This window comes from Coffea eugenioides, chromosome 4 (genome assembly GCF_003713205.1).
Source record: "Coffea eugenioides isolate CCC68of chromosome 4, Ceug_1.0, whole genome shotgun sequence".
In the NCBI taxonomy this organism is placed as follows: Eukaryota; Viridiplantae; Streptophyta; class Magnoliopsida; order Gentianales; family Rubiaceae; genus Coffea; species Coffea eugenioides.
The window spans coordinates 10,872,007-10,898,924 of record NC_040038.1 but is presented as its reverse complement, the minus strand read 5'-3'; the positions used below and the strand labels follow the sequence as shown (position 1 = coordinate 10,898,924).

The window sequence follows — 26,918 nt, the reverse complement described above, 5'->3', positions numbered from 1 at the left end:
TTTCCAGCCACTCTTGATACAATTTTTAAATATCGGCCAGCAAAGCTTCTTGTCACAAATGGTAAAAGTTTGGAAAGAATGAAGAAGAGCATCTTGAGGATAGTAAGAAAGAATCCACTTTTGGTCAATTGAGATACTGCTTCTGACTCAGTTCCACTCCTCATTTCTATTTGTCTTTAGAGCCTTCCAATTGCATGTTTTCCCATACGAGATAAAAAAGTAATAAAGTTAGCATCCTGAAACTCGGTACTGGTCAAAATTGTGCATTAAAAATCATGGGGAGCTTATTGTGCATGGCTTTTTTGATTTATTGAGAGAATCTATGCAGATGGCTAGGGAATTGGATGCTATCTTGGATCGCGGAGAAGCTGACCCTGCTCCAAGTTGTACAAACGAAGACGGTGTGGTGTCCTACCTCAAGCAAGTCATCTGTCCTATATATGAGACAATGCAGGATGTGAGTAAACTTTGTGCTTTATGGCTATATCTCTATAGTTTATTTAATATGTCTTACACCTTAGATGAACTTAATGTGTACCAAAACATGTCTGATATGATCATGTATATGTGGTTTCTGGGCCCTTTTCTTTTTATTTATTTTTTGGTTTGATAGATCATGTTTCTTTGTTGAATTACAGATTTTTTTAAAGCTTGAATTTGTGTGTGTTGTGCGGAAATTTATTTTTACCTGCTTGCTATTGAAACTTAAATATGTTGTGGAACATATCTGCCTTGAATAATGTGGATTAATGCTGCAAGCTTCAATTTTTGTTGATATTACTCTGAGTATTGTCCTCTTCATTCTTGTGTAATCTCGCTCTCTCGAAAGAATTCCTCTGTTGAATCATGAAGGGATCATGGATATTGGTTTTTGGATTTTTCTTATGTATGCTATTAGCATAAAAATTTCTTTATTCATACTGGTCTCAATTTACCTCTCATGTACAATGAGATCATGGAAAATCTCCCATCTGATTTTGTTCTAAGTATCTAGTGCGTAGAATTTTTTTACAGTGACAATGCTTAGGGTTTATCCTTTTAAAATTTCTTCATTCTTTGTTTTAGAATAAGGTTTAATGCTTAATTGGAAGAAATAAAATAGGGGTCATTGGGTTTGTTGTTGGTCTCTACTTCATGTTTTCTCTCAGTATTCTTCTAGTTTTGATCTACTGACTCTATGCATGAATGAGGCTTACTAGAATATAAGGTTGCTTGCACACCGTAATCATGTAATTAACCTTTCATCTGATTGAGCTTTGACATTTAACAATTTTTCCTGTAAAACCAAATATGTACTTCCTAATACCTACTGCAGCAGCTAATAGGTGGAGCTCAATAGGTCATTTGGGATTGCAGTGGCTTATGCTAAAGCAATTTTTGCTTGAGCTTTTTAAAAAAAGTGGTGCTTCACAAAAGTTCATAGTCCTGTTGTTTGGGAGCATATTGGCCTAAGTACTTTTTCTGTTTGATATTGCTTGAGTTTGAATTTTTAAAATACGTTTGTGTCTTAGTTTTAAGTTTATGATAAAACAGGTGAAGTTGACTTGTAATTCTTAAAAAAAGAAAAGCTATTCCAAAAGCAGCAGTTTTGAGGTTGTACTAAAAGTGCTTCTAATAACTGGTAACCCTATCCTGAAGTTACAAAATGATGCTTATCAAATCAAACACTTTAAAAGAGCCTTAATCATTTAGAAGTACTTTTAGCAAAAGCTCAGTATCATGGGCACCAAACTTTATGCTGCATGGACTTTGGCTACAACCAAAACTGTTTTTGTTTTATTGTTGTTGATTCTAGGAAAATGGTTCTGCTTTGTACTTTGTTATGTTGGATTGCCAGCCATTGGCCCACTCACTTTTACTTGAATCAGGAATATCAACTTGATCTTAGCAACTTTAAGTTGAATTAATGCGGTCTTTCACCTACTATCTTTCTATTTGCAAGATGCTTTAAAAGGAGTTTTCCTAATCAAGCTCTAGTTTGATGCCAGTCTGATGCTGCCTAAAAACATTGCTCTTGCAGATATATATTTACTACTATAAGTCTATAATTCTTGTGGCTTTTTGAATGACTTTATAGTTGTGTAAGCAATTGGTACCAACTCTTTTTATGTGGTTGTCAAAATTTTGATGCTAATAACATAAAAAAGTAAAGCAGATCTCTCTTTTCCCTCATCAATATGTGATGTTTGTGTCATGTTTAGGCTGCCTATATGCGCATAAATATTGTATTCTTAAATTTACCATTAGTCATGGAAACACGCCTTTGGCATTTATGAGATTTAACTTTCATAAGGTTCATATCTAGTTGCTCCTTGTTATTTGTAGGCAATCACTGTTGTAACAGTGTATATGAATATCATTCATCGATCATCTTTTATGGGGTGAAAGTGAAATATAAGTTTTCTGAATTTGAGTTCAAACGATTTTCATCTATTAAAGTACCCTTTTAAGTCTGCCAAACACTCATTTGTTTTTCTTTGCTGCATTTGTGTTTGTTCTCTCTTTTCTTCATCTTAGGAAGCACAAGGAGGAAATACTGGGAAAGCCCATTCAGAGTGGCGGAACTATGACGACTTCAATGAATATTTCTGGTTTGATTTTTCTTGATATTATCGTGGACTTTTGAATGCGATTTCATTGCCTCTGCTTCATCTATGGTTTCTTGCTGATAGGTCTCCGGCTTGCTTTGAGTTGAGCTGGCCCATCAAGAAGGATTCTTCATTCCTGTTGAAGCCTAAAGGGAGGAAAAGGGTTGGTATCAGCTATGATTAGTATTACCATACTCCAATGTTTTCTTCGTTGTGTCATCTGAAGTATTTAAATCATAAACTATTTTCACATAACCTTAATTTTTTCAGATGTGTTGGAAACAAAAGAGGGAACTAATCTTTTCTCCTTTTTTTTTAATTATTTTTTCCTACTGTTGTGTCATGGGTAATTCTGGGTATGAGGAAATGGGGAAGAATTGAGATTATGACTACTGCACCTGTGATGCGTCATTTCCTCAGAGTTGATGTTGTTTCTCTTAGCTTGCTGAGTTGCTATTGGCAGCTTATGAACCAAATCACTTTGTTTAATCCTTTGGCTTAGCTGCTTTACATAAGTAGTTTGAGCGTACATGCATTACATGTGTGACAGGTCACTTTTTGTGATGAAAATTTGGGTATTATTTACCCTGTAAGATTAGTAAGAAGGAGAAAATACAGAAGTATTTTTTTGGGTTGAAATTTATTAACATTTGAATAATGGGTGTATTTTATTTACTTAATTGGTAACAGTTTCATGTAAACAGTACCTTTTTCCATAAAAGAAAAACCATTGCCAACTTATAATGAAGTTTTGTTCAAACGCAAACTGAAGTTATTGTATTGCAACAAAAGAGCAAACATTTTGCTATTAAAATTACAGTTTACTAAAGTTATTTCATGCGACAAAGATTCATGTTTTTCATGTGTATAAAAATCCTGTTTTGATTCTAAATTATATCCTAGATAATGTTATCTTTGTATTTTGTCCATTTGGCCTATCCTTTTCCACTCTTTTAATTGCGTTACTTCTGGTTAAATTTCATTGATATTCTCCCTAACCTTAAATATATGGTCGATGCATCAAATGGTTGATTTCCCTATGATTTGGAATATTTGTATAATAGAAGGGAAATCTTTAAAACTCTGAACTTTAGATAATCTAAAACATCTTAAACACATATAGCTCATCTTAATTTGAATATGAACTTTACCTAGGTTTTCAGGTATAATTGTAGGAAAGGCAACAAAGAAACTATGAAAAATTAAATGCATTTTTCCTAAATTGAATTAACTTACTATCATATGGGAAAAATAGTTGAATGACTTCATATTATAGTTTAGCATCAAGTATGCTAAACTAAATCTCAATAGGCATTGAAACATTATGTTCATTTTGATGTAAGAATGAAAAGATTTAAACATTACTGAGAATCATTGTGTAAAATTTTGCCTAAAAGCAAATTATATTTGTGTCTATGCCCCTGAGGAAGCTAGTATAGATTGTTAAGATAGCGTTGCTTAAAAATTTCACTTTGTTAAAGTTTCTTAGAAGTTGAGTAAAGTTAGATAGGCTTCAAAGGCCTCATCTCAGAAAACCTAATTGTTGGAAGGCATGTTATATCCCCATAAATGTAAACTGGAACTAAGTTGACTTTTGTGCTTGTTTCAAAGAGGGGAGTTAGGAGGCAAAACTTTTTTCTGATCACACAACAGAAAAAGATAAATAATTAGTTTCACATTCATTGCTCTCCTTTTGTTTTAAATGCTGTAAGTTGCTCTGCTTAGAAAAAGTTTGAATTTTGATTTTCTTAGTGCAACCTTGAGGTGGCTTGTGCTCCAATATTCGTGCTCATTGCTCCAAGTAAATGCTTGTGAACCAAGGTTATACTACTATCCAAATGAACTTAGCTAGACTAATGTCATGCAGTTGACATCTAAGACAACATAGTGAGCAAGCCAAAATATCCTCAGCATCTTATTATTTTACTTCATTGAATATAGGACTTTCGGACACAAAGTTGTACACTTTATAGTTTATACTTATGTGGTTTTTGGTGAATTTGACAATATATACATGTTCGCTTGCTGGTGATTTCTGCATCAAGGGTTGATTATCTTGAAAATGTATGCATTGAATTTCAAGCCTTTATATATTTGTTCGCTGAATTAGATTGAGTTCAAATTAGGCCATCACAAGTCCGTGTCCAACCTAAATGGATGAAAGGCACCTTATTAAGTCTAGAAATCTTGGGCCAAAATTATCTCCCTTATATCACTGCTAAACGGTTATCTGAAAGTGACAATTTTTATAAGTGAGCACAAATTGTATGATTACTGACCACAAATGGAAAGGTAAACTTTATTTTGCAATAATATCTACGTCGTCCTTTGCAACTATAGGCCACCAAGAAGATGATCTTTGTGGACTTATTTCAACTAAGTTGCTCACACTTGCAACTCAACTGCAGTTGATCAGAACTCCATTTAAATAGTTGTACTGGAATAAGCATTCAATTGTGGAGAGGATTGGCTTGATTTATAGCTGGTTACTAGGTTGTAATATCGGAGGAAGTTAAAAACGATGCAAATTCAAATAAAACGTGAATCTTTTATCAATTAATTAATATTGAATTGGCTTTAACTTTTGATTATCAAGCCATTGTTTTCTATTATTACAAATATGAGAGTGCAGACCCAGTACTCTGATGCAGAATTTCATAGGCTGTCATAACTCAAATTAAGTACAGAAGAATGTCAAAAAGAAAATTCAATTACCAGTTTAGTAATTGTGTTAGTAAGAAAGATGTGGATACAGGTTTCAAAATTAGAATAAGACTCTAATTCTTCTTCCTGTGTTCATCTATAGATATCGGAGTTACGGCTTAACAGTATTTACCAAGGTTTCAAAGCCTCACATGTGTTTGTCTTGCCAAGAAATTTTCTTGTTCTTGTTGCCTGATATCAATTCTTAAAATGATCAAACCTAAAAGCCATATTATATCTGATTTTTGCATTCTTGTTTGATGTGTACTATGGAAAACTTCTTCCTCAAGAATATCCTTTCAATTTAAAATTTTATGCCTTAATAAAATGAAGGAAATTTAATTAAATAGAACTATATTCCTAAAAATGAACCTCAATGTTGGTATTACAGAAGTAACCTGAAAATTACAGAAGGGGCTTTCAATTGTGGAGACATAATGCAGCCATTGATATTTATAGGAGGGCATTGAGGAAACAAAAATCTAAATCACCTGACTCAAACTCCCACTTTTAATTAAATAAATGCTGTTGTACAGTACAGAAGTGATTTGCCATCAAAAACAGAGTTCAGAGCTGTAGCTTAGTAGTTAACCAGCGTTATGGAGCCTGAAGTTCTATATCATCTTGTCACTGGAATTAGCATTGGAGTTGTTGGACTGTGTCGGTTCCCTGGGAAGTTCATTTAGTCATCCAATACTGAGTCACTTTAACACTGATGATTTTATGCTTGGCTGCATTGATTTGCATTCAGCTCTGGTGTGTATTATGAAGCTAACAGTAAGTCAAATTCTTGGCTGTGCTGTACTTGGTTGCTTACTATTGTTCTTAACTGAACTTCTATAATGCTTGTAATTATAATCAAGCATTTCTGTGACTTGATCTTGTGTATATTCTTTTATGGGGTAAATGTTTTAGCTTCTGCTTGATCTTTATGTCATAACTTTACCTTTTGTCTTAATTTATCTACTTGTGCAGACAGGTAAAAGCACATTTGTCGAGCATCGGACTTTTCTTCACTTGTATCAAAGTTTTCATCGTATGTGGATATTTTTGGCTGTAATGTTTCAGGTCATTTCCACATCCAGTGTTTTTTTTTATGAGATGTTGAATCGTTGATTGTTCCCTGCATAATCTGGAATACTCTGATTTCAGATCTTGACCATTATTGCCTTTAATGGTGGAAAAATTAATCTCAATACTTTCAAGACAGTACTTAGTGTGGGTCCAACATTTGCAATCATGAATTTTGTGGAAAGTAAGTTATGCTCTGCTACAGTTTCTAATTTAAATTCTTTGATGAGTTGTGAGATCTTAAACTTACTGTTGCATGCTTGGATCTGTTCATAGGTTCTTTGGATGTCCTACTTATGTTTGGTGCTTATACAACGGCGAGAGCCATGGCTATCTCAAGGCTTGTTATTAGGTTTTTTTGGTGGGGTCTGAGCTCTGTCTTTGTGACATATGTTTATATGTGAGTCTAAACCCTGGTTTTTAGTTTTTCCAACTATATTTGCTGATGCAAAATTGTTGCTGATAACCTATACCAAATTTCAGAAAAGTTTTGCAGGAAAGAAATAAAAATACAGATCCCCTCTACTTTCGGATATATGTCCTGGTTCTGGGCGTTTATGCTGGACTACGACTTATTTTGGCCCTCTTCTTGAAAATACCAGCGTGTCACACATTTTCTGAAATGGCTGATCAGTCGTTCTTTCAGTTTTTCAAGTGGATCTATCAGGTAACAATATGGATCTGAGCAATGGTGCACTTCAAATTTTTCTTGAACCATTCCAATTGTTATTGTGCTTGAATAAATTGACAGGAGCGATATTTTGTTGGCCGAGGTCTTGTTGAAAAAACAACTGACTATTTAAGGTTTGTTTTTTTCCTCTTTGGACCTTGATTTTGGTGCCTAGGTTTTTTATTTTTTAACCTATGACATACACAAGACTGTAGTTCTGGCCTTACTGCATGCAATTGTTTTCTCTAAGTTTTGGTCACGAGTCTTCTATTGGTACAATTACTATCTTTCTGTTGCAATGAAATGTGTCTACTACTATGTGAAATCTCGCCTTGTCAAAAGGATGCTTTAGTTATTTCCATGGATCACATCTGTTAGCTGCTTGAAGTCTCTGAATAAAATACATTGGAGTTCCAGAATTTTCTTTAGGTTCAGATTTCTTGGTTACAAATTCTTCCACCACCTAACAAACAACAATGGAAAAAGGAATTGAAAGAGGACTATGTCTTGTGAATGGTTTCCCTTGCTGCTTTTGATAAAACTAAAGCAGACTATGTCCTAAAAAGCTGAATGGTTGCATTACTTTAAGTTATATGCTTAATTAATATACCCGGGGTTTGGTAAAGAATGGGAGACAGTACAGGACTTAAAATTGCTTTCTCATGGTTTTCCACTTTGTGCTATCAAACTAGCATTTATTCAGCTTCTCCATGTTATTCTCATTGGCTGAACTTTTTATGTGAAAACTGCCATTCTTTTACATGAATGGATGGTTAGATGTGCAAATGCAGCATGATGTAACTCATTCTCCACCACTGCCTGTCTTGTTATAGTGCTGCAATGCTGAATTACTTGTGTCTTGTGCTGCTGCAGATATGTGCTTTTCTGGCTGGTAATCTTTGTTTGCAAGTTCACGTTTGCATACTTTCTTCAGGCAAGTCACTTTCGCTGAACTTGACACTCATAAAGCTTGATATTTGGATTAATAAAGTATAGACCATACACTGACTCACAATATGCAAAATTGATATTGTATTATCGCTTACATGTGCTGGGCTAGATCAGAAGAGTGCACCTTATTCTTCTGTTGTTAATTGGTGCAGATTAAACCACTAGTTGAACCGACCAATATCATTGTAAATCTTCCATCCTTGCAATACTCATGGCATGATCTAGTATCAAAGAGTAAGCCTTTTTATGTATTTATCATTTATTTGTCTCATTTGAACTGGATATATTTTTTTCCCATTTAATGTAGTTCTTTTTTAACGGTGGATTTGGATAATTTTATTTATTCATGTCATTATCATCTTATCGAGTTATATACCTTGAGCAGAGTTGCTATACAGGTGTAAAAAGAGATTTGCCAATTAATGCTTAGTCTTGTATATGGTGGTGGGAGGGGTTGGGCCCTTTTCTTAACCCTAAGGCAGTGTTTCTTGTCACCAAATTTCAAGGAATCTGGTTCTGCTTTCACCTTCTGTATTTCAGCAAGAAGAGGAACCGAATTCGTTCTTCTTTTAAATCTTTGCTATAGCTTCCACCGATTTGCTTCTCTGTCGATTAAGCAGACAATTATATGCTTCTAAATTTAGATGGCATCAGTTATCTGTTAATATTACAAGAAGTTATTGTACAATCTACAGAACCAGTCTACTCTTTTTTTTTTTTTTTTGGTGCTTCGAGGGATGTAGCTCCTCATAGTTACTACAACTTATCAGCTCAGATGAAAGTGCAGAATTATTATACTAATTGTTCCCATTTAGTGATTGTTGTGGGGAAATGATACAGAATTGATTCCTGAATAGTTTTGTCTATGTTTTAATTGTTGTTCATGTTCTGTGGCAGGCAATAATAATGCATTGACAGTAGCTAGCCTTTGGACTCCTGTTGTGGCTGTGAGTATTATCTAATTCATTCTGTTTATTCCGATATTCAATAATCATGTGGAACTGGTTTTGTAGCTCTGAGCATCTGAATTTTGAAGCTAGATATGGCTTGACATAGGTGTCTTGGTATTGATAGGATTGCCTGCTGAATGTCTTCTGTTCCTTTTGTCCTTTGTTGAAGTACATGGTTTCCAGCTGTAGAAACATGAAAGAGTCCTGATGGAACAATTCCTTCTGTGTGCTACTTTTTCTTGCTTTTAATTTAACAAAAGAATGTTTGAGCTGTCTTTTAGCCTAGGATTTGATAACAAGAAGAATGATGCAGCGTAAAGTGTGGGTATATAGGAGATGAAAAGGATGGTACACTAAGTGTACCTTCTCCGGCACTTATTAGGTAAATCTGCTAATAAGATTTAAAACATTCAAGAGAAAAAAGCAATAATTGCCTGTCATTGTAACCCCAATTTGATGAAGTGCTCTCTGGTTGCTGAAAATTTGGAGAAGAATAAAGTGATCCCCTCTCCATATTTTTCACTTTGGAATAAAGTACTACTGAAGGTACTGGTTCTGATAAAGGTTTTGCAAAATACGGAACCAAAGTTTTGACTCTTTGTCTGGGCACGTTCTCTTGTTCAGTCAGTTTCTAGTTGCTCTAAAACCTGTAAGAGCATTAATTGATAATATCTGGAGTAGTGGACAAATCAATGAAGTACTAGTCACATAAATACAACTATCAGAGAGCATCAAAAACATATTACCCTGTACAAGATACCAAGTGCCTGTGAGTGGAGACGCAAGAATGCCTGAATCTACCTACCCTCATCTGTCTGTATTTCCAAAGAAATGATATAATGAATCACATTTTGTGAATCTTAGGAATGTGAAGAAGCTAACTTTTCAAGTATTATGTCCTATTGCAATGTAAATTGTTTACCAGTCTCGCATGATATTAACTGCTTGCTTGGCTTCGTTGAGATAATCCACCAGACAAGCTCTGGTGCATTGTTAGGTGAAAATTTTGAGAAAAATTTCAGACTGATGTATAAAGCTGCTTTTAAACTTTCTTATAAGCTGAAAAACCTCACAAGGTGTTGTGCTTTGTTCTTTTGCCAATTTACCCGCTACTTTGATTATCGGTTGTACTAAGTTGTTTCTGTGTTTTTGCTTTGATTTTCTGTATCTGCAGATTTATCTCATGGATATTCACATTTGGTATACTCTGTTGTCTGCAATTGTTGGTGCTGTGATGGGTGCACGGGCTCGTCTAGGAGAGGTACCAATATGTGGCTAGAATTAGCTGGTTTATTTTGTGTAGGAATTATTTTTCTTGGTCATGTCTTTGAAATCTGTGACTGTATGTTACTGTCACTTTGGTTAGCATTATACTTATGCAATCTCAATTATTATTTAAAAAAATTTATTTTGGTAGATCCGTTCAATTCAAATGCTACATAGACGTTTTGAGAGCTTTCCAGAAGCCTTTTTCAAGAATCTGGTCTCTTCCCAGATTAAGAGGTAGCATAAATGTCTTGATCTAACAGAATCTGGTTACCTTGGCAATGCTCGAATTTCTATTACCTCAGTCATTTTGCTGATTATATTTACTGCCTTTTGCAGGATGCCCTTTGACCAACAACATTCGCAGGTAGATTATTACATTAACTTTTTGTTCAAATTTTTGATATCTCTGAGTTAATTTTTGTTGGAGACGAAATAATACTTGAGATGTCAAACTGAATACGAGGCATGAGAAAGATGTTGCAGGTAGATTACTGCATTAAGTTTTTGAATCTGTTTTGTTGCAAAAGCATTTTCCATTAAGTTTTTGAATCTGTTTTGGCACTTGGGTTGTTTGCAATACAATTTCTAGTTGCTGCATATTTTGGGCTTTTCCAGCTAAAGATTATCATGACTTTAACAATCATTGTAAAAGATCAGCTCTACATGTGCTACTGGAAGAAAGAAATGAGTCAGCATGGTGACTCTTGCCAGGCCAGTTCTTCTAGTCTTGGAAAGCTAAATAAAACTTGTGGCAAGATAGTCTGAGGATGTCTGGGGGTCATACCACAATTAGAAAATTCATTTTAGCTTTAGATGGCAGTTATGTTTGACAATTAATTAAAATTTCCTTCTCTCTGTGTTTAGTTTTTGTTAATTCATGCCACTTCTCTAGGTACATATTTGATACTTTGGTCATTAAGTAAAGTGATTTTCGTCTCAATTCAATTTATATTGTTATGACATGACAAGTAGATCATAATAAAGTGAATGACACCTCCAAAAGTGTTTTAGAGTCCTTGGAGCCGCTCCACTAAAGTATTGTGATTTGGATGCTTTAACGTAATTCTATTGCTGGAATTTAACTGCATGTTAAACAAGTCTTGTTCTTCAACTGTTCTGAGTTTGTACTTGTTTATACAACTGTTGTAGTTGCAGCTTTCCTTCTTAGTTTACTTATTTCCTGATTTTGATAATTGCACCAAGGCTCCTTTTAGTTGTCTCTCTGTTTTTCTGTGTTGGGAACATTGGGGGACACCCTCCTGCCCATATGCATGATTAGTTGGAGATGGTCACTAGTTTTTGTTGCTAGTTCTTGTAAATTTTAAAAATGCAATGGGTGCTTTTCCAACAAAATTTACAGTAAGCTCCCAAAAAGCAACCTATAAAGCACACCAATGCCACAGTCACCTCTTCTTCTTCCACCCCCACCACTCTCTCACTTTCCCCACCCAACCTCCCCCAACCAGCCCCAGCACCCTCCACGACCGCTACCGCTCCCCTCCTTCCTCCCCTCTTTCCTCCTTAGCTATGCTAACCTGTCATCAAGGGCATCTGCAATTCCTACCCACTGCTAGTATCTTGTTGCCAAGTGATGAATGGGTTTATTCAAATCGTTTTACAACAAGGGCACTTGTCCTGGATGTTTCCTGAATTAGTAAACTTATTTTCCAAAATTATTTTTGCCGCATCTATTATTGCTCTGAACAGGGATATTTCCTTTCAGGATTCTCATGATAATAACAAAGAGTATGCAGCTATATTTTCTCCATTTTGGAATGAGATCATCAAAAGCTTACGTGAAGAAGATTATATTAGTAATAGGTAAATTGGTGACACTTTTGTACTTGGTGTTGAAAACTTGTGTAACGATTGTATCTCTGAATCCAAATTAATTCTCATTATTGGCATTTGCTAACCCCTGCCCACCACCACTGCATCCTGGTTTCCATTTTATTCCAGAGAGATGGACTTGCTATCAATGCCGAGCAACATAGGAATTATTGGATTGGTTCAATGGCCTCTGTTTCTTCTTAGCAGTAAGGTGTTATCAATTATCTTTATGCTACTCTCTTAATTACTGAAGTACTTGGAGGTGGATGTTCTTTTTGTAAGTATTATTAAGCTGTGTATTTTTCAGATCTTATTGGCAATTGATTTAGCTCTGGATTGCAAAGATACACAAGCAGATCTCTGGAGTAGAATATGCAGGGATGAATACATGGCATATGCTGTTCGGGAGTGCTACTACAGTATTGAAAAAGTTTTACATTCTCTGGTTGATGGGGAAGGGAGACTCTGGTATGACTTTCTTCTAATATTTTTTGTGCATAAAGCTCATATTTAGTTTTATTTTGTTAGATATTTACCATTCCACGTTTACAGATCATTCTTGTTCCTTCTTTTCATTCATTACAGGGTTGAAAGGATATTTCGTGAGATCAACAACAGTATTCAGGAGGGTTCACTTGTGATCACTCTTAATCTTAAGAAGCTTCCTGTTGTTCTATCGCGATTTACAGCACTCACTGGACTGCTGGTAACTTTTCCTTATAAATTAAGGAAACCAATTGATTCAAGAATGATTAACTGATGTAACCAATAAGAAGTGTTATGCTTTTACTTCTGCTGCCATCATTCAACTTGGCAATATCTCTGGTAAAACATGATGCAAACAGCATGGTGTTTTTTCATCCTAGTGATCCTCATTTTGTACCGCATAGGTGGTTTTTCTTCTAAATGCTTGGTACTAGCATATTGCTTTTTCCCCATACTCATGCTAAAAGAAAGCTGTTAAGAGTTATTTCTGAAACACGAGTTGGTAACATGTTGGAATAATAAGAGTTTAGGATACGACTTTGATTGATGTGTTCCTTATATTGCTGTAAATTGCACCTTTGTGGAGTATCATTTTCTCTATGCAAATGTTTTTGGAAAAAATGTTTGAGAAGGTTTCCTGTGTGTTTGTTAATAGTGACATAGAAACAGCACACTTTCAATGATTATACTTTCTATTTCGCTTGCAACTTTTGTCTTCTGTTTATTTGTGTCAAAATTATATTGGCAATCATACTCTGCGCATGCTTCAATTGTGAGACTGCATATAGTACGTCACTTTGTACAATTGACAATCAACTCTACTACTTTCCATACACTGACTGATAATAGTGCAGCGGAACTAAGAAAATGGATGTTTTTGATGTAATGCTCTTAATTGTTTTTACATGTTTATAGTAATAGTTCTTTGTTTGAAACAGCTGGCGATGCTTAATTGTCATCTTTTTCATGTTGATCCGTAGTATATCTTTCCTCATTTATGTTATTCTGATAGCTTTTAAACTGTCATGTTAGATACGAAATAGAACTCCTGATCTGGAAAAAGGTGCTGCCAAAGCTATATTTGATCTGTATGAGGTTGTTACACATGAGCTACTATCATCAGATCTAAGGTTAGTGCTTAAAAACTTTTGCTTATGTAACACACTTTCCATTGCAAGCTTCAAAGAGTAAAACCTTTTTTCTTTTATTTGGCTTAGGGAGCAGCTTGATACATGGAATATATTGGCGAGAGCAAGAAATGAAGGAAGGCTCTTTTCTAGGATAGGGTGGCCCGAGGATCCTGTTGTAAGCATTTAAAACTTGGAATATATGGATTTTTAGGATGTCTCCATGATTAAACCAATGATTCAATCCTTCAATTTTCGCAGAAGGAGCAGGTCAAGAGGTTGCACCTACTTCTCACAGTCAAGGATTCTGCGGCTAATATACCTAAGAATCTTGAAGCAAGAAGAAGATTGGAGTTTTTCACAAATTCTTTGTTTATGGACATGCCAGCCGCGAAGCCAGTCTGTGAAATGATCCCATTTTGGTACATACCTTTATTTCTTACAAGTTGATCTTTTGTTGTTCTGAATTTATTTTACAATTTCTGATGATTCATATTTGCTTCAAAACAGTGTCTTCACGCCTTATTACAGTGAGACTGTGCTTTATAGTTCTTCTGAGTTGCGGGTTGAGAATGAAGATGGCATATCTACTCTTTTTTATCTCCAGAAAATATTTCCTGGTAGTTCTCAAATCTATTTCTTCTCACTTTAAAAGTTCCCATCCTTAGTTTACTGATTTATTTGGCTGAACTATTAGATGAGATTGATATATTTTCTTTACTTTCAACAACTTTTTCTTTCAAGATCTGTTGGTGCTGGTGGAAGTGCGACAGAAAGGAATGAAACATTGATCCCTGATTAAATTTCTTGTTTTTAGTGCAAACCAGGAAAATAACCCTTGAATAGGAGCATGAAGCCAGGGTTCTTAAGGGAGAACTCAAAGAACTAATGCGAACACAATGTTTAGGAGAATTAATTGTATTAATGCTACTAGGAAATGAATATATTCTGACCTCTAATGTCTTCAACTAATGCAAGATTTGTGCTGCTAGAGTATGCAATCAACAGTTTCCAGAACAGTAACCGGCTACTCCTCTTGGTCTTGGAGGAAAACTTTGTCCTCCAATTTTTGTATTTATGATAATCATGCGAATTTCCACCCAAGGCCTCCTATCCTCTGTTTCTTAGCATCTTCAGCTGCTTGGTTTACTGTATGTAATCTCCTAAGGGATTCCACGTACAAAATATTCTTAAAAACTGAATTCCAGAAAAAAATCTAAATCTACAGTGTACATGTACCGAAAAAGAGGTTTGCTTTAATGTTCTTGAATTTTTGCCATTCTATGCTCATTAAAGCTTTCTACATCGTGTTATCTATAAGTTTTGATGAAAAAAATAACAGGAGACTGTATTCTTCAAGCTTCTGAAATTCTTAACATCAGATCACAATTAGGCTGTAAAGCAAAAGCAATGCTTGTATTCTGTAAATGTAACAATGGACAAAGCATCACCTTCAGATCAGAGTTTTGAGCAACACCATAATTTACTATTAGAGGAAAACCCACAGTATTATTTAGGAAAGATATCATGAAATTGTGCAGAAATTCGAAATATAGTATTTTTAGTTGCTTGGCAAATTCTTTTCCTCCAAGACTACCTTAGGCTACAATCTTGAAGCTCCTCATTATGCTTTTTTTCTTGGTTTTCAAGTTCAAAAGGTCACGGGACTAATCATCCAAATTGACATTTATTTTTGTTAAGGATTGTCTTTGGCTCTGATTCCAGTGGATGCAAGTAGAAACATGAGAAAAGGATTATAACAGTCGTACTTCATTTTAGTTCTCCTTTTTATGGAAATCTGGGAAAAAAACATATAAATGGGATGTTTTGAGAGTGTATTCAGTTTTAAGAAAGAACTTTTATTGTCATCGCATTGCTTAACTGTTTCCATGGTTTTATTATAGTTGTTTAATGCACATCTTTCCTTGAAGTCCTAAACTGAATTGAGACTCACACTACTATAGTACAGTGAACAGTCAGTCAGGTGTATTCTCCAAGCTGCATCATACATATGAGTAAAATTTAATGTTTTATGCTATGTTTTAGAAGCCTTGTGTGCATATCTCTTATTTGATTTCTCCTTGGTCGGTCCCAATTGGTGATTTTATCCAATTAAAATGACAGCAACTTAGAGAAGAAGATCCATCATAATTTTTTGACGGGTGAGAAGTTGATAATATTCTTATCCATATCAATTTGTCTGATACCTGTAACTGTCTTGTTTCATTGACAAGTAGCCTAGTGAAACCATGCGTCCAAGTGGCAAGGATTTATGTGTTGCATTTGTTTCAGCAGCTGGTTGAAAGCACAAATTTCCTATTTAGGAAGAAAAATATAGAATTTTAGCATGTGTAAGTGGTTTACTCTCAAGTAAGTCCTAAATAATTCTGTTGAATGTTGTATAAAACTCTGATATTTGATGACGCAGAGAAATAAAACATAGTACCGAGGAAGCATGAAATTTTGAATTTTCCTTGATAATCTTTGTTGAAGAATTAGAAGCTGTCTGTGAGTATGACTAACACATGTAGTATTGAAGGTCATTAATGTAGTTTTCTGTATTGAAAGCTCAAAATGCTGTGTGAAATATTCAGTTTCTCCGTACATTGTAACTGGTCTAATTGTTTGATTAATAAAGAGGCTACCCTTAGGAGTCCTGAATGAGTACTCCACTTCTCTATCCTACATGTCTTAAAAAATATGGTAATACCAAGAGCATAGGGTTCACTTTCTCTTTGGTACACACAATGGATAAATAGATCGATGCCTAAGTGAGGACTCCTTGGCATGGACTCCCCTGATTAACTAGTCATTCTTTCATTTGAATAGAACTAAATCTTCCTTGGTATATTAAAATGCATAACCAGCTAGTCTCCTATAATAATAGATGAATGGGAGAATTTCTTGGAACGAATTGGTCGTGGCGGGAATGCTGATGCTGAAATTCAAGAAAGCTCCAGTGACACCTTGGAACTCAGGTTTTGGGCATCTTACCGAGGCCAAACATTAGCCCGAACAGGTTTGGTTCACCTCATATTTAAGTCTGCCAGTGCATGCTGTAGTTTTTCCAATATATGATTGTGATTCGTTTGGTCAAAAGTAGGCCTCGAGATATTTTCTCTGTATATTCAAAATGTTGTTTTTCTTAATGTGATGTGCAGTTCGTGGTATGATGTACTACAGAAGGGCATTAATGCTACAAAGTTATTTGGAAAAGAGATCTCTTGGAGGTGCATTTGTTGGTCAATAATTTGCTTCTTTTTATCTGTTTGATGTAGAAATGTTTGTTGAATCACTTGTTACCTATTGGATATTCAGATGATGCTTATCCCCAGTCAAGTTTCCCAAGGACTCAAGGCTTTGAACTGTCACCTGAAGCACGAGCTCAAGCAGATATAAAGTTCACTTATGTGGTCTCATGCCAAATTTATGGTCAACAAAAGCAACGAAAAGCTCCAGAGGCTACTGATATTGCTCTTTTGTTGCAAAGGCATGACTTAAAATTGATCTTTTAATTTCTTAAAATTTTGTTTGCTCTGATTGATTTTAGCATGCTGAGGAGATTATTTTTGAGGACTAGTCATTGAATGATTACTGCATATTATTGACCATTTTGTGATAGGGTCTTGACTGATTTGATACCATTATTGACTGAAGTTGCATCTTTGATAGTCATCTTATTTTTTGTCTCATACATGAACATATTTAATAGAGTAATTTATAGGTCTTAATGTGACAAAGTATGGTGAAGGAATGAGGATGAAGAATAGAGATGCTTTCATGATTACATACTTTATCATTTCCAAAATTTTATGTCTCCTTTTGACATATTCTTAATTTAACTTTTTGTTTGTGAAGTGGCAGTTTTGTTTTTGTGAAGTGGCAATTTATGTAATTTCATTGAAGCTGTAAAAATTAAGATCCAAAAGCAGTAGATGGACAAAGTCAGAAGACGATTGCATTTGCTATGTCTGCATGTTTCTCTTTGTTGTAAATGATTGCATATCTCTAAATTTGTCACTCCTGAAAATTTTAACTTTAAATGCAAAAGATAAAAATATTGAAGTGATAATGGGATGAGTGGAGTAGGTACCAAGAGCTAGAAAAAAGGTGGATATTTTATTAATGATTTATTTGTTTATATTACAAACGTAAGATAGATAGTCACTTAAGTGATCCATTTGTATATCTTCCTATGAGGGTAGGAAGTCCTCACTGTGGAATGATCTTTAATTGATGTTTATAGAACACTCCATTAGCTTGCTTTGCTCCTCTGTCTCTGGTTGTAGTTTTATAATTGAATGAACGTATCTGCTTCTTGTTGCTGAGAAGCTTCTGCAATTTCTTGCTTAGGAATGAGGCTCTTCGTGTTGCTTTCATACATACAGAAGAGATTGGTGCAGCCGGTGGAAAGGTGACCAAGGAATTCTATTCTAAGCTTGTAAAAGCTGATGCTCATGGGAAGGATCAGGTAGAGGATTTTGTGCTTAATGCATCCTGCACTTGCTTGTTTCCCTTTCAAGGGCAAGTTACTTAGTAGATGACAGGAAATTGAGAGGAAGCACTTGTTTGTATCAACCCCTTGTCGTAAGTCCAGGAAGTTGATTAGACTAACTTTAATGTCATTTACAAAAAATTTTGCTGCTTGGGTTTATAAAAGATAGGTTAGATGGATGAAAATATTCAGATGTATATCATCACCCGCTCATGATGGATTTTAGTTTTATGCTCTACATTCTGTATAGAAGCTGGTGACAATTTCTTTCAGAAAAAGGTTTTTTTGGGGGAGGGGGATGCGAAATGAAGAGTGAATCATGCTCTAGCAATTCCATATGGATTAGCAATAAATATGATATCAAACTCAATTTTAGCAGACATCTTCAATATATCGTTTTCTTTTGAAAATTAATGATCCAGTGGCTATAGATACTTGTATGCCTCTGTTCTACAATAGTTGATAAGAACTCTTAGTTTGAGTAATTATTTAATCATCATCAGAAATCCCCTTTATTAGATTGATTATTAGTATTCATAGAATATAGATGCATTGAAATTTTTTTTTTATGTCGATCTGGGGATATTTTATTGCTGGAATTCGAAGTAGTACAACAAGCCTATGTCTTGTTATTTGAAGCACAATGTTCAGTCTTTGGAGATTTGCATTATGCTTTAGCATGATATATTGAGATGCTTTTAAATGTGGTTCACATTAAATTTGTCATCTGTATTACAAGGATGTATTAAAATGGCTTAAAAGCAATTTTTGATAGTCCTTTTTAGTCTTTTGCTTTCTGTGTTGAAATTCTTGTTAATGTATGAAGAAATCTTGTTGCTGGATAAGTTGGGGAAACATGAGAATTAATCATTGGTATTATTTGTTACCATATAAAATGACTATTATGGATTTGTACATAATACTTCTGAATGTATTTTTTATATGTACCAAATTTAAACTATCTTGGAGTGAACAAAGAACCCTAAGTTGGCTTATCCATATTTTTGTTTTCTTTTTCATTTTTGAAATCAGTAAAATTAGTGAGAACTAAAGGAAACTTCCGTTGCTGTAATTTGTATCTGCTTGCCTCTGTAGACATTTGTGTGCCAGCTGTCCTTTTGCTGTGTTCAGTTTTCTTTTTTCATTTTTCCCTGTTTCTGAAATTAAAATTTTGTTGAGCTTGCTAACAATTACCTTTGCGCTTTATTAGTCTGTTGTCCTGTTTTCACCAGTTTTTGCGATTGATCTTTTGTGTGTAGGAAATATACTCCATTAAACTCCCTGGAGATCCAAAACTTGGGGAAGGAAAGCCAGAGAACCAGAACCATGCCATAATTTTCACCCGAGGGGATGCTATTCAAACAATTGACATGAATCAGGTCATTTAGTGTTCATTCTCTTTACTATAAAACTTATGTAGCGGTTACTGGTTCCAATTTATTAATCTATGGCCTATCTTTAAACTATATTGGACAGTCACAGCATATCTCTTTACTATGTTAGCCCGATTGTCCATAATCATTCAACTTGCAGCCTTTCTGTCACATTTCATTTCATTTCTTTGATCAGTCAACTATCGTTCTAAACCAGCTTAGATGGGTGGTGTTTTGATATGGACCATATTGACTTATCTCAGCAGCTTCTCAAGTGTTTAATAGTACACCGTCACTGGATGAATAGGTCGTTAATTTGTAGAAGTGCCAAGGTTATTGATAAGCCATATTCCTTATTAGAAAGACTGGCTTTGGAATTTTCTCAAGTCAATCTAGATAGTAGTGCAAAAGGAACACCATCACTGGATGAATAAATTGTGAATTTGTAAGAGTTCCAAGGTTATTGTTAGCTCATTCCTTATTGACAAAAATGGCCCCTTGGAATTTTCTTAACTCAACTTGGATAGTAGTATGAAAGAAACATCTTACATAATATAATTTTCTTTTCTTGGTGCTTGATCTATGACCGGTCGTATCAGTGTTGATCCCCAATCCAATGATTGTCATGTATTTGGAAATTGGAAGCAAAGCTGAACTCCCAGCTTGTTATTGGACAGTGAAAGCAAGTGTTTTATTCAACACCTTCTCATACTTTGCTGCCGTTGCCTACTGAAAAATAGAACTAAAAGCAGTGAACAGTTATTGATGGTAGTTTTGGGATCTGCACATTCATGCAAGTTCTTATGTGATGACGGCCACCATTGCGGGTGCTCATTGCCTGGAAAGCTGCCGAAAAGATGCCGCGCAGGTGCTCAAACATTAGGGCATAAAGTTCAAACGTGAGATAAGAAAGTAAAAAATGGAATTTTTCAATAATTAACCCCTGAAGTTTTGAGATTTTCAATTTTACCCCAATAAGTTTTGTAAATTATAAATCCCTCTATCCTAAGATAATTTTTAGCCAAACAAAATAACTTGAATTACTGTGGATTTTCAAATCTACTAATTTCAAATCCATTCATGTAAATTCCTTAAAATCTGTTGAACCAAATGGGACCTGAAATGTGATGTGTTGAAGAAAGTTGTTTTAATGTTTTTGAAGTTGAAGTTGGTTGTCTAGTTTCTACAGAAGGTGCTGAATTTGTTTTCCATTGATACATATTCAAATCCTGATGATTTAATGATTTTAAGCATGACAGGCACTTTCTGCTGCCCCCCCCCCCCGGCCCCCTCTTCTTGTGTCTGGGTTGATTACATGTTTCCATTATGATCTAGTTTTGCTTTTAATGCCTCTAATAAACTTATTTCTATTTTATGCTTTTTTCTGTTTATTCAATATCTTTGTTGTGCAGGATAACTACCTTGAGGAAGCAATCAAAATGAGAAATCTTCTTGAGGAATTTCGAGGAAATCATGGCCTCCGGCCTCCAACTATACTTGGTGTACGGGAGCATGTCTTTACAGGAAGGTTTGTCATCCTGATTTCTGATACAAGATACTTCACTTTATTTTGTATTTAAATACCTTATGCTGTATGTTGGTTTCACGTGTGCAGTGTTTCTTCTTTGGCTTTGTTCATGTCCAATCAAGAGACTAGTTTTGTGACCTTGGGCCAACGCGTTTTGGCAAAACCTCTGAAGTAAGTAGTTCAGAATGAATTGATTTTTTTAACAAGAAGCAAGTATATTTGCATGGAGAGCCGTTTTGTTGTGCTTGATCAAAAGCACAATTTTGCCTCTGCACCTTTCTGAATATCTCACAGAGGTCCTGTCAAACAACAGCATTGGCATCAATTTGATGCTGCTCTTAGCCTTCAGTTGTAGATTCCTAGCAGAGACTGCTGGCTACCTGCCTAATTTTGTTGAAATCCTTGAAGTACCCATTGTTTTTAAACTTTCACAGCAATTCTGCATCTGAGTTCCGTGTTTTTTTTTTTTTTTTGTTGACGACGTTCTGCTTTACTTGAAGATTCCTTTTCCTTGGGTTTTTGCTGATCACCACTCATACCTTATAAGATCCTGAGTTCCCTTTTTTTTTTTTTTTGGCATTGCTCTGCTTTACTTGAAGATTCCTTTTCCTTGGGTTTGTAGGATCCATTTAATGCTTTAGCTATTACTTGACCAGTTATCAGAAAAAAAAATATTGGGTTTATAAGTTCAAATGTTAGGGTTGACTTGAAGATAAAACATCAGTGTTGATGATGGTTACTTCAAGCATATGCTTGCTTGTTTGTTTCCCTTGTCTTTTATTTCCTGTATTGAGATCATAAGTTCTGAAGTGGTATTTTGGATTGGAGGATTGCATTGTCAGATTGAAAATATGACAAAATTCGGAATATGACAAAATTCCTCTGAAGTGTGGGAAGAATAATAGCAAGGGAAGAATAAGATAACCTCACAAGGCTTTGATTTTTTGAAAGTTAGTGTTGTGTATTACTTATTTATATCTTAAGTATGGGTGTCTGAATCATCTTTGTCTCTCTTACTAGGACAATCCCTTGTATATATGCTTTTTATAGTAGATTCCAACACCAGAAAACGTTACCATTTTTTGTCAGTGATTAAGATTTTCCTCCTTTTCCTCCATCTGTATTCATTCGTGGTGTATGTGAATATGTCTAAATGGTCAAAGATGATAAATAACCTGGATACAAAAATACTAAATGCTTTATTGGATTCTTCTTGAACTATATTTTCCCTTTCCCTGTTGAATCAGCTAGCCGTATACCTTTTAAAAAAAAAAGCCTAGATTTTCTATCAAGTTTTCTACTGCAAGAAGATGGTTCATTTTCTTTTGGAAAGAGCTCTTCGCCCTTCTATCTTTTTGGTGACATTGTTTATAAAACGGTGATAAAATAAACTTGGAGTTAGTTTATTTTCTCTGTTGTGCTTGCCAGTTTTGAGATGTATGGTGTCTTCTTTATGCATATTATATTGTTGGAAACTTTTATTATTTATCAGTTACATTTGCTTATTAATGCATCATAAGTCCACAGTACAATATTAAATTGCATTTTTTCTGGTTCATTTCTTTTTTTTTTTTAATTTCTGAAGTTAGAATGTGAATATAATTATCAAAACACTCTGAACAAAACCTTGCAGAGTGCGTATGCACTATGGTCATCCAGACGTCTTTGATCGAATTTTTCATATTACTCGAGGTGGCATTAGTAAGGCATCGCGCATAATTAACATCAGTGAAGATATATATGCAGGTAAGTGAAGATGGTGGTGAATATCTTGTGGTGCCAATTGCTTCTTTAGTGCTCTACTGTGAATAAGTCTTTTATAAATTAAAAAATTATTTTTTTTGACAAGCAGACAATTGTTTTGAGTTCGAAATCTTGACCTAGCAAGTGACTTGTGCCTGCAGAGAAGAGTAGCACCGATTTATTCAAACAAAACTTTGAGCTTTTTTTAATGTAAAAAGTCAAAAGGTGTGTGCATTCGAAAATTATGAACTTGCTTAGCTGCTGTTGGGTCTATTTAATCTACTGGAACTGTGTTTCGAAAAGGTGGTTTGGAGAAGGCTATTAAAAGTTTTTGTTGATGGCTCAAATATCATATTAACCTGCTAAACCTTATCTGCTGCTTGTGGGGATTCATACTGCTGGCAAAAAATGTAATTTGATAATCTATTGTTAAGCTCAACAATATGTGCCCACGCTGTAATGTTGCATAATCTGGAAGATTATTGTATTTCTAGTCCCATTTATTTTATTTGTTTAATCATTTATTACCGATTGCTAATGAGTTACATTTTTTTACCATAAAAGGGATATGATTAAGAATCTTACACAGTAAACTTGTCAACTGCTTGCTAGTTCTTGTGCAAATTTTTTTATTGATCTTCAGCAGTGCATTTTTTTCTGCATCAGAATTTAGCCTTTTAGCATTTTCTTGCTGTGCTTTTACCTGTGTATTGCATGCCTCTCTAAACAGATTTTTTCCACATATATAGGGTTTAATTCCACACTTAGGCAGGGAAATATTACTCACCATGAGTATATTCAGGTGCGACAGTTGATCTTTTATTTACTCATTGAAGGTACGCATTTTAATTGCCAGTGTTGCTCTTTCCTTGTGATCTTATTACTTGGTAATTGTGTAGGTTGGAAAGGGAAGAGATGTTGGTTTAAACCAAATTGCCTTATTTGAAGGCAAGGTGGCTGGTGGAAATGGAGAGCAAGTTCTGAGCAGGGATGTGTATAGGCTGGGACAATTACTCGATTTCTTTAGAATGCTGTCTTTCTACTTCACGACAGTTGGTTATTATGTTTGCACTATGGTATTTTTTTCCATATGCAACTTTTGCAACACCTTGTGTCTAAATTTAGTGCATAGTGCAGAAAATATGCATTGCCTCATAACTCTTTTCTTCTATTGCAGATGACTGTTCTTACAATTTATATATTTCTCTATGGAAGAGCATATCTGGTAAGTTTTACTACTACTTCATGCTATTATTAATCTGATAGTTCAACAGATGGAGACTGACTCTGTCTTTCTAGAGTTAAATTTTTAGAATTTAGAGCAAGTGCATCTGTTTTTAGTAACTTGTGAGATTGTAATCTTATATGAGGGAACTACGATGACATCTGTGGAAATAGCTGTACTATGTTAAGTACCATGATACATTTCTTTTGTGTGTGTCTGAGTCTGTCTGTCTGTATGTCTCTTTGTCCATAAGATTAATGCTTGTGTTTTTAGTAATAAAGATCTAGAAGGGGTTGCTAGCTCCATTTACTTGGTCGTCTTGGTAGCTGAGTGGGTTCTTTACCAACATGCATCCAAAGATTACAAGCCCATATTAGGTGTGATTCAGCCTTACTAAGAGATGGAAATTATTGGATGTCAGAACTGAAGTTACACTTTCTTTGTCTGCTCAGCAATTTAGCTCGTGTTTCGCAATAAAGCAAGTAGAAGAATTCACATGCATCAAGATACTTGGGGATTAGTTTCTTTAATGCATTGGTTGTTTTCAAGTTTACATGTCTATTGGTTCAGTTGGGATCATCTGTTGGTCAGTTTAGCTACTGGTGTTTAATATATGCAACAATTTGATCAGCATCTTTTCTCTGAAATTATTCAGGCTTTCTCTGGAGTAGATCGAGGAATTTCAAGAGAAGCTAAACTGCTTGGTAACACTGCTTTAGATGCTGCTCTAAATGCTCAATTCTTGGTCCAAATTGGGGTTTTCACTGCTGTTCCTATGATAGTGGGCTTCATACTAGAGCGGGGCTTGTTGAAGGTTTTCCCATCATCTATTTTCTCCTCCCTTAACAGATTTCTGCCTCATATTTTTCTAATTGCTTTCTTCTTATATCCAGCATATTCTCATTTTTCAAGTGTTCTGATCCCTAATTTACTTTACCTCACATAGCATGTCTAATGTATCATCCTTGTTTTACAACTTGAAGCTACACTAACATATGTTCTATGTTATACTTTTCAGGCTATATTCGATTTCATTACCATGCAGCTTCAGCTTTGTTCTGTCTTCTTCACGTTTTCTTTAGGAACTAGAACTCATTATTTTGGGCGTACTATCCTTCATGGAGGTGCAAAGGTATATAGGACATATCTGATAATTTTGTTTTATGGCATTGATATAGTTGATTGTTTTTCTTTCAATGTTCTACTATCCTTCATGGAGGTGCAGAGAGGTATATAGGATATAGTTGATAATTACGTTTATGGTATGGATATGGTTGATCATGTATCTTTCAATAAACTCAACAGTATCGAGCTACTGGAAGAGGCTTTGTTGTCCGACATATCAAGTTTGCTGAGAATTATCGGCTTTATTCAAGAAGCCATTTTGTTAAGGCGTGAGTTACATTTATTTAATCAGACTGCCCTTTCAAATGTATATTTCTTCGGTCTATTAAACTGAGTTACTTATTTTGTTGTTTATAAACATGTCTGCAGGCTGGAAATAGCATTGCTTCTTATTGTTTACATTGCCTATGGGTATATAGACGGAGGTGGTGTTTCATTTGTTCTTATTACTCTAAGCAGTTGGTTCCTCGTAATCTCTTGGCTCTTTGCTCCTTATATCTTCAACCCATCAGGATTTGAATGGCAAAAGTAAGATTTCCTTTATAGTATTGTTTAGCTTGAATGGATTTTTTAATAGGTGTTTTCTTTTATTCTTTTTCTGCAATGGAATGTTAGGTAATCTGATAATTAATCTGATGCACGAGCTTTAGACGACCTTAATCGGTGTCCCCTGAAATGGACCTAAAATGGGTTTCAGAATGAATAACTAAGACATTGCATAAGGTTTTACGACTAAGCTTCAGAGAGGTTTCAAGGCCAAAACAATGGACGATTTTGGCAGTAATATGGAATCAAACTGGTAACTGGATCGCTTAGAATAGGAGAAGGCTAGATAGGGAACTAGCCTCACTGGCTGACTGACCTGCAGCCTGACTTTGGCATCCAATACGGGATGGATATCCAGAAGAGTATACTTCATTGCAAAGAATTATATTTCAAATAATTGAAAGAGAGATCTTACAAATCTAAACTCCTAAAACTGAACCTTGCTCCAGCTAAGACATTAATTCCTACAAGGACCCATCTATTGGATGAGCAGATTAATTACTTTCTGTAAAAGTCATGGAATTCCAGGAGTATTACTAAGTACCTTGACAATATTAAAATAAAGTGAGCTTAATCCAACAGACCTGAATCAATCTGAATTAAGATCATAACAAGAATAGAAGGCATTGTAATGCATCTTCAAAGGTGTTAACCACTGCTGAAATGAATAAATAATAATTTTCTTAGTGACGTTTCTCTTAATCCTTTTAATCTGTGAGCAATTAAGGTGCTCATCTTTTTCTTGGTAATTTTTACAGACTTTGCATGTTCTGTGCAGGACTGTAGAGGATTTTGATGATTGGACAAGCTGGCTTATGTATAAAGGCGGAGTTGGTGTTAAGGGTGACAATAGCTGGGAGTCTTGGTGGGATGAAGAACAGGTTTCGTATGAGATTTTTCCCCCAGCCCCCTCCCCCACGCGAATGTTTTTCTATGTTTAGTAGCAACTCAAATTGTACCATTTTCAATCCACATAAAGTTGCACATGAGCTATGTTTTGCTTAACAAGCCTGTCTTTATATTTTCTGTTGGAGTTCTGCTTCGACCCTATACCCCTCCCTCCATCCCTCCCCTCCTCGCCCAGGGTGCCCTGTTCCATAAAACAGGTTTATTTGTTACTTTGCAATCACATTGATTTGACTTAATATGCTCATTACTATTTTTTCACATGCAAGGCCTTTCTTTGAGCTTATGCTCTAGGCTCCCTTCTTTTTTACTATTTGGAGTGGAGAAGTGTC

General features: G+C 35.1%; 1 protein-coding gene across 1 annotated transcript in view; it reads left to right on the top strand.

Moving 5' to 3' along the window:
- Window positions 1–26,918, top strand: part of LOC113768831 (callose synthase 10) — a 40,004-nt gene that overhangs the window by 11,032 nt on the left and 2,054 nt on the right. Inside the window, exons 10-47 of the mRNA XM_027313338.1 lie at window positions 329–457; window positions 2,518–2,591; window positions 2,673–2,751; window positions 6,267–6,359; window positions 6,444–6,546; window positions 6,639–6,762; window positions 6,846–7,029; window positions 7,114–7,166; window positions 7,906–7,966; window positions 8,136–8,217; window positions 8,881–8,930; window positions 10,108–10,194; window positions 10,351–10,436; window positions 10,539–10,566; window positions 11,926–12,023; window positions 12,162–12,243; window positions 12,340–12,500; window positions 12,618–12,738; window positions 13,551–13,648; window positions 13,736–13,823; window positions 13,907–14,067; window positions 14,156–14,265; window positions 16,533–16,664; window positions 16,807–16,875; window positions 16,964–17,135; window positions 17,999–18,116; window positions 19,400–19,519; window positions 20,926–21,041; window positions 21,129–21,212; window positions 22,675–22,787; window positions 23,534–23,586; window positions 23,684–23,860; window positions 23,962–24,009; window positions 24,665–24,823; window positions 25,028–25,141; window positions 25,315–25,403; window positions 25,504–25,662; window positions 26,459–26,561. Coding sequence (XP_027169139.1) covers window positions 329–457; window positions 2,518–2,591; window positions 2,673–2,751; window positions 6,267–6,359; window positions 6,444–6,546; window positions 6,639–6,762; window positions 6,846–7,029; window positions 7,114–7,166; window positions 7,906–7,966; window positions 8,136–8,217; window positions 8,881–8,930; window positions 10,108–10,194; window positions 10,351–10,436; window positions 10,539–10,566; window positions 11,926–12,023; window positions 12,162–12,243; window positions 12,340–12,500; window positions 12,618–12,738; window positions 13,551–13,648; window positions 13,736–13,823; window positions 13,907–14,067; window positions 14,156–14,265; window positions 16,533–16,664; window positions 16,807–16,875; window positions 16,964–17,135; window positions 17,999–18,116; window positions 19,400–19,519; window positions 20,926–21,041; window positions 21,129–21,212; window positions 22,675–22,787; window positions 23,534–23,586; window positions 23,684–23,860; window positions 23,962–24,009; window positions 24,665–24,823; window positions 25,028–25,141; window positions 25,315–25,403; window positions 25,504–25,662; window positions 26,459–26,561 — 3,978 coding nt within the window. The remainder of the gene's footprint in view (window positions 1–328; window positions 458–2,517; window positions 2,592–2,672; window positions 2,752–6,266; window positions 6,360–6,443; window positions 6,547–6,638; window positions 6,763–6,845; window positions 7,030–7,113; window positions 7,167–7,905; window positions 7,967–8,135; window positions 8,218–8,880; window positions 8,931–10,107; window positions 10,195–10,350; window positions 10,437–10,538; window positions 10,567–11,925; window positions 12,024–12,161; window positions 12,244–12,339; window positions 12,501–12,617; window positions 12,739–13,550; window positions 13,649–13,735; window positions 13,824–13,906; window positions 14,068–14,155; window positions 14,266–16,532; window positions 16,665–16,806; window positions 16,876–16,963; window positions 17,136–17,998; window positions 18,117–19,399; window positions 19,520–20,925; window positions 21,042–21,128; window positions 21,213–22,674; window positions 22,788–23,533; window positions 23,587–23,683; window positions 23,861–23,961; window positions 24,010–24,664; window positions 24,824–25,027; window positions 25,142–25,314; window positions 25,404–25,503; window positions 25,663–26,458; window positions 26,562–26,918) is intronic.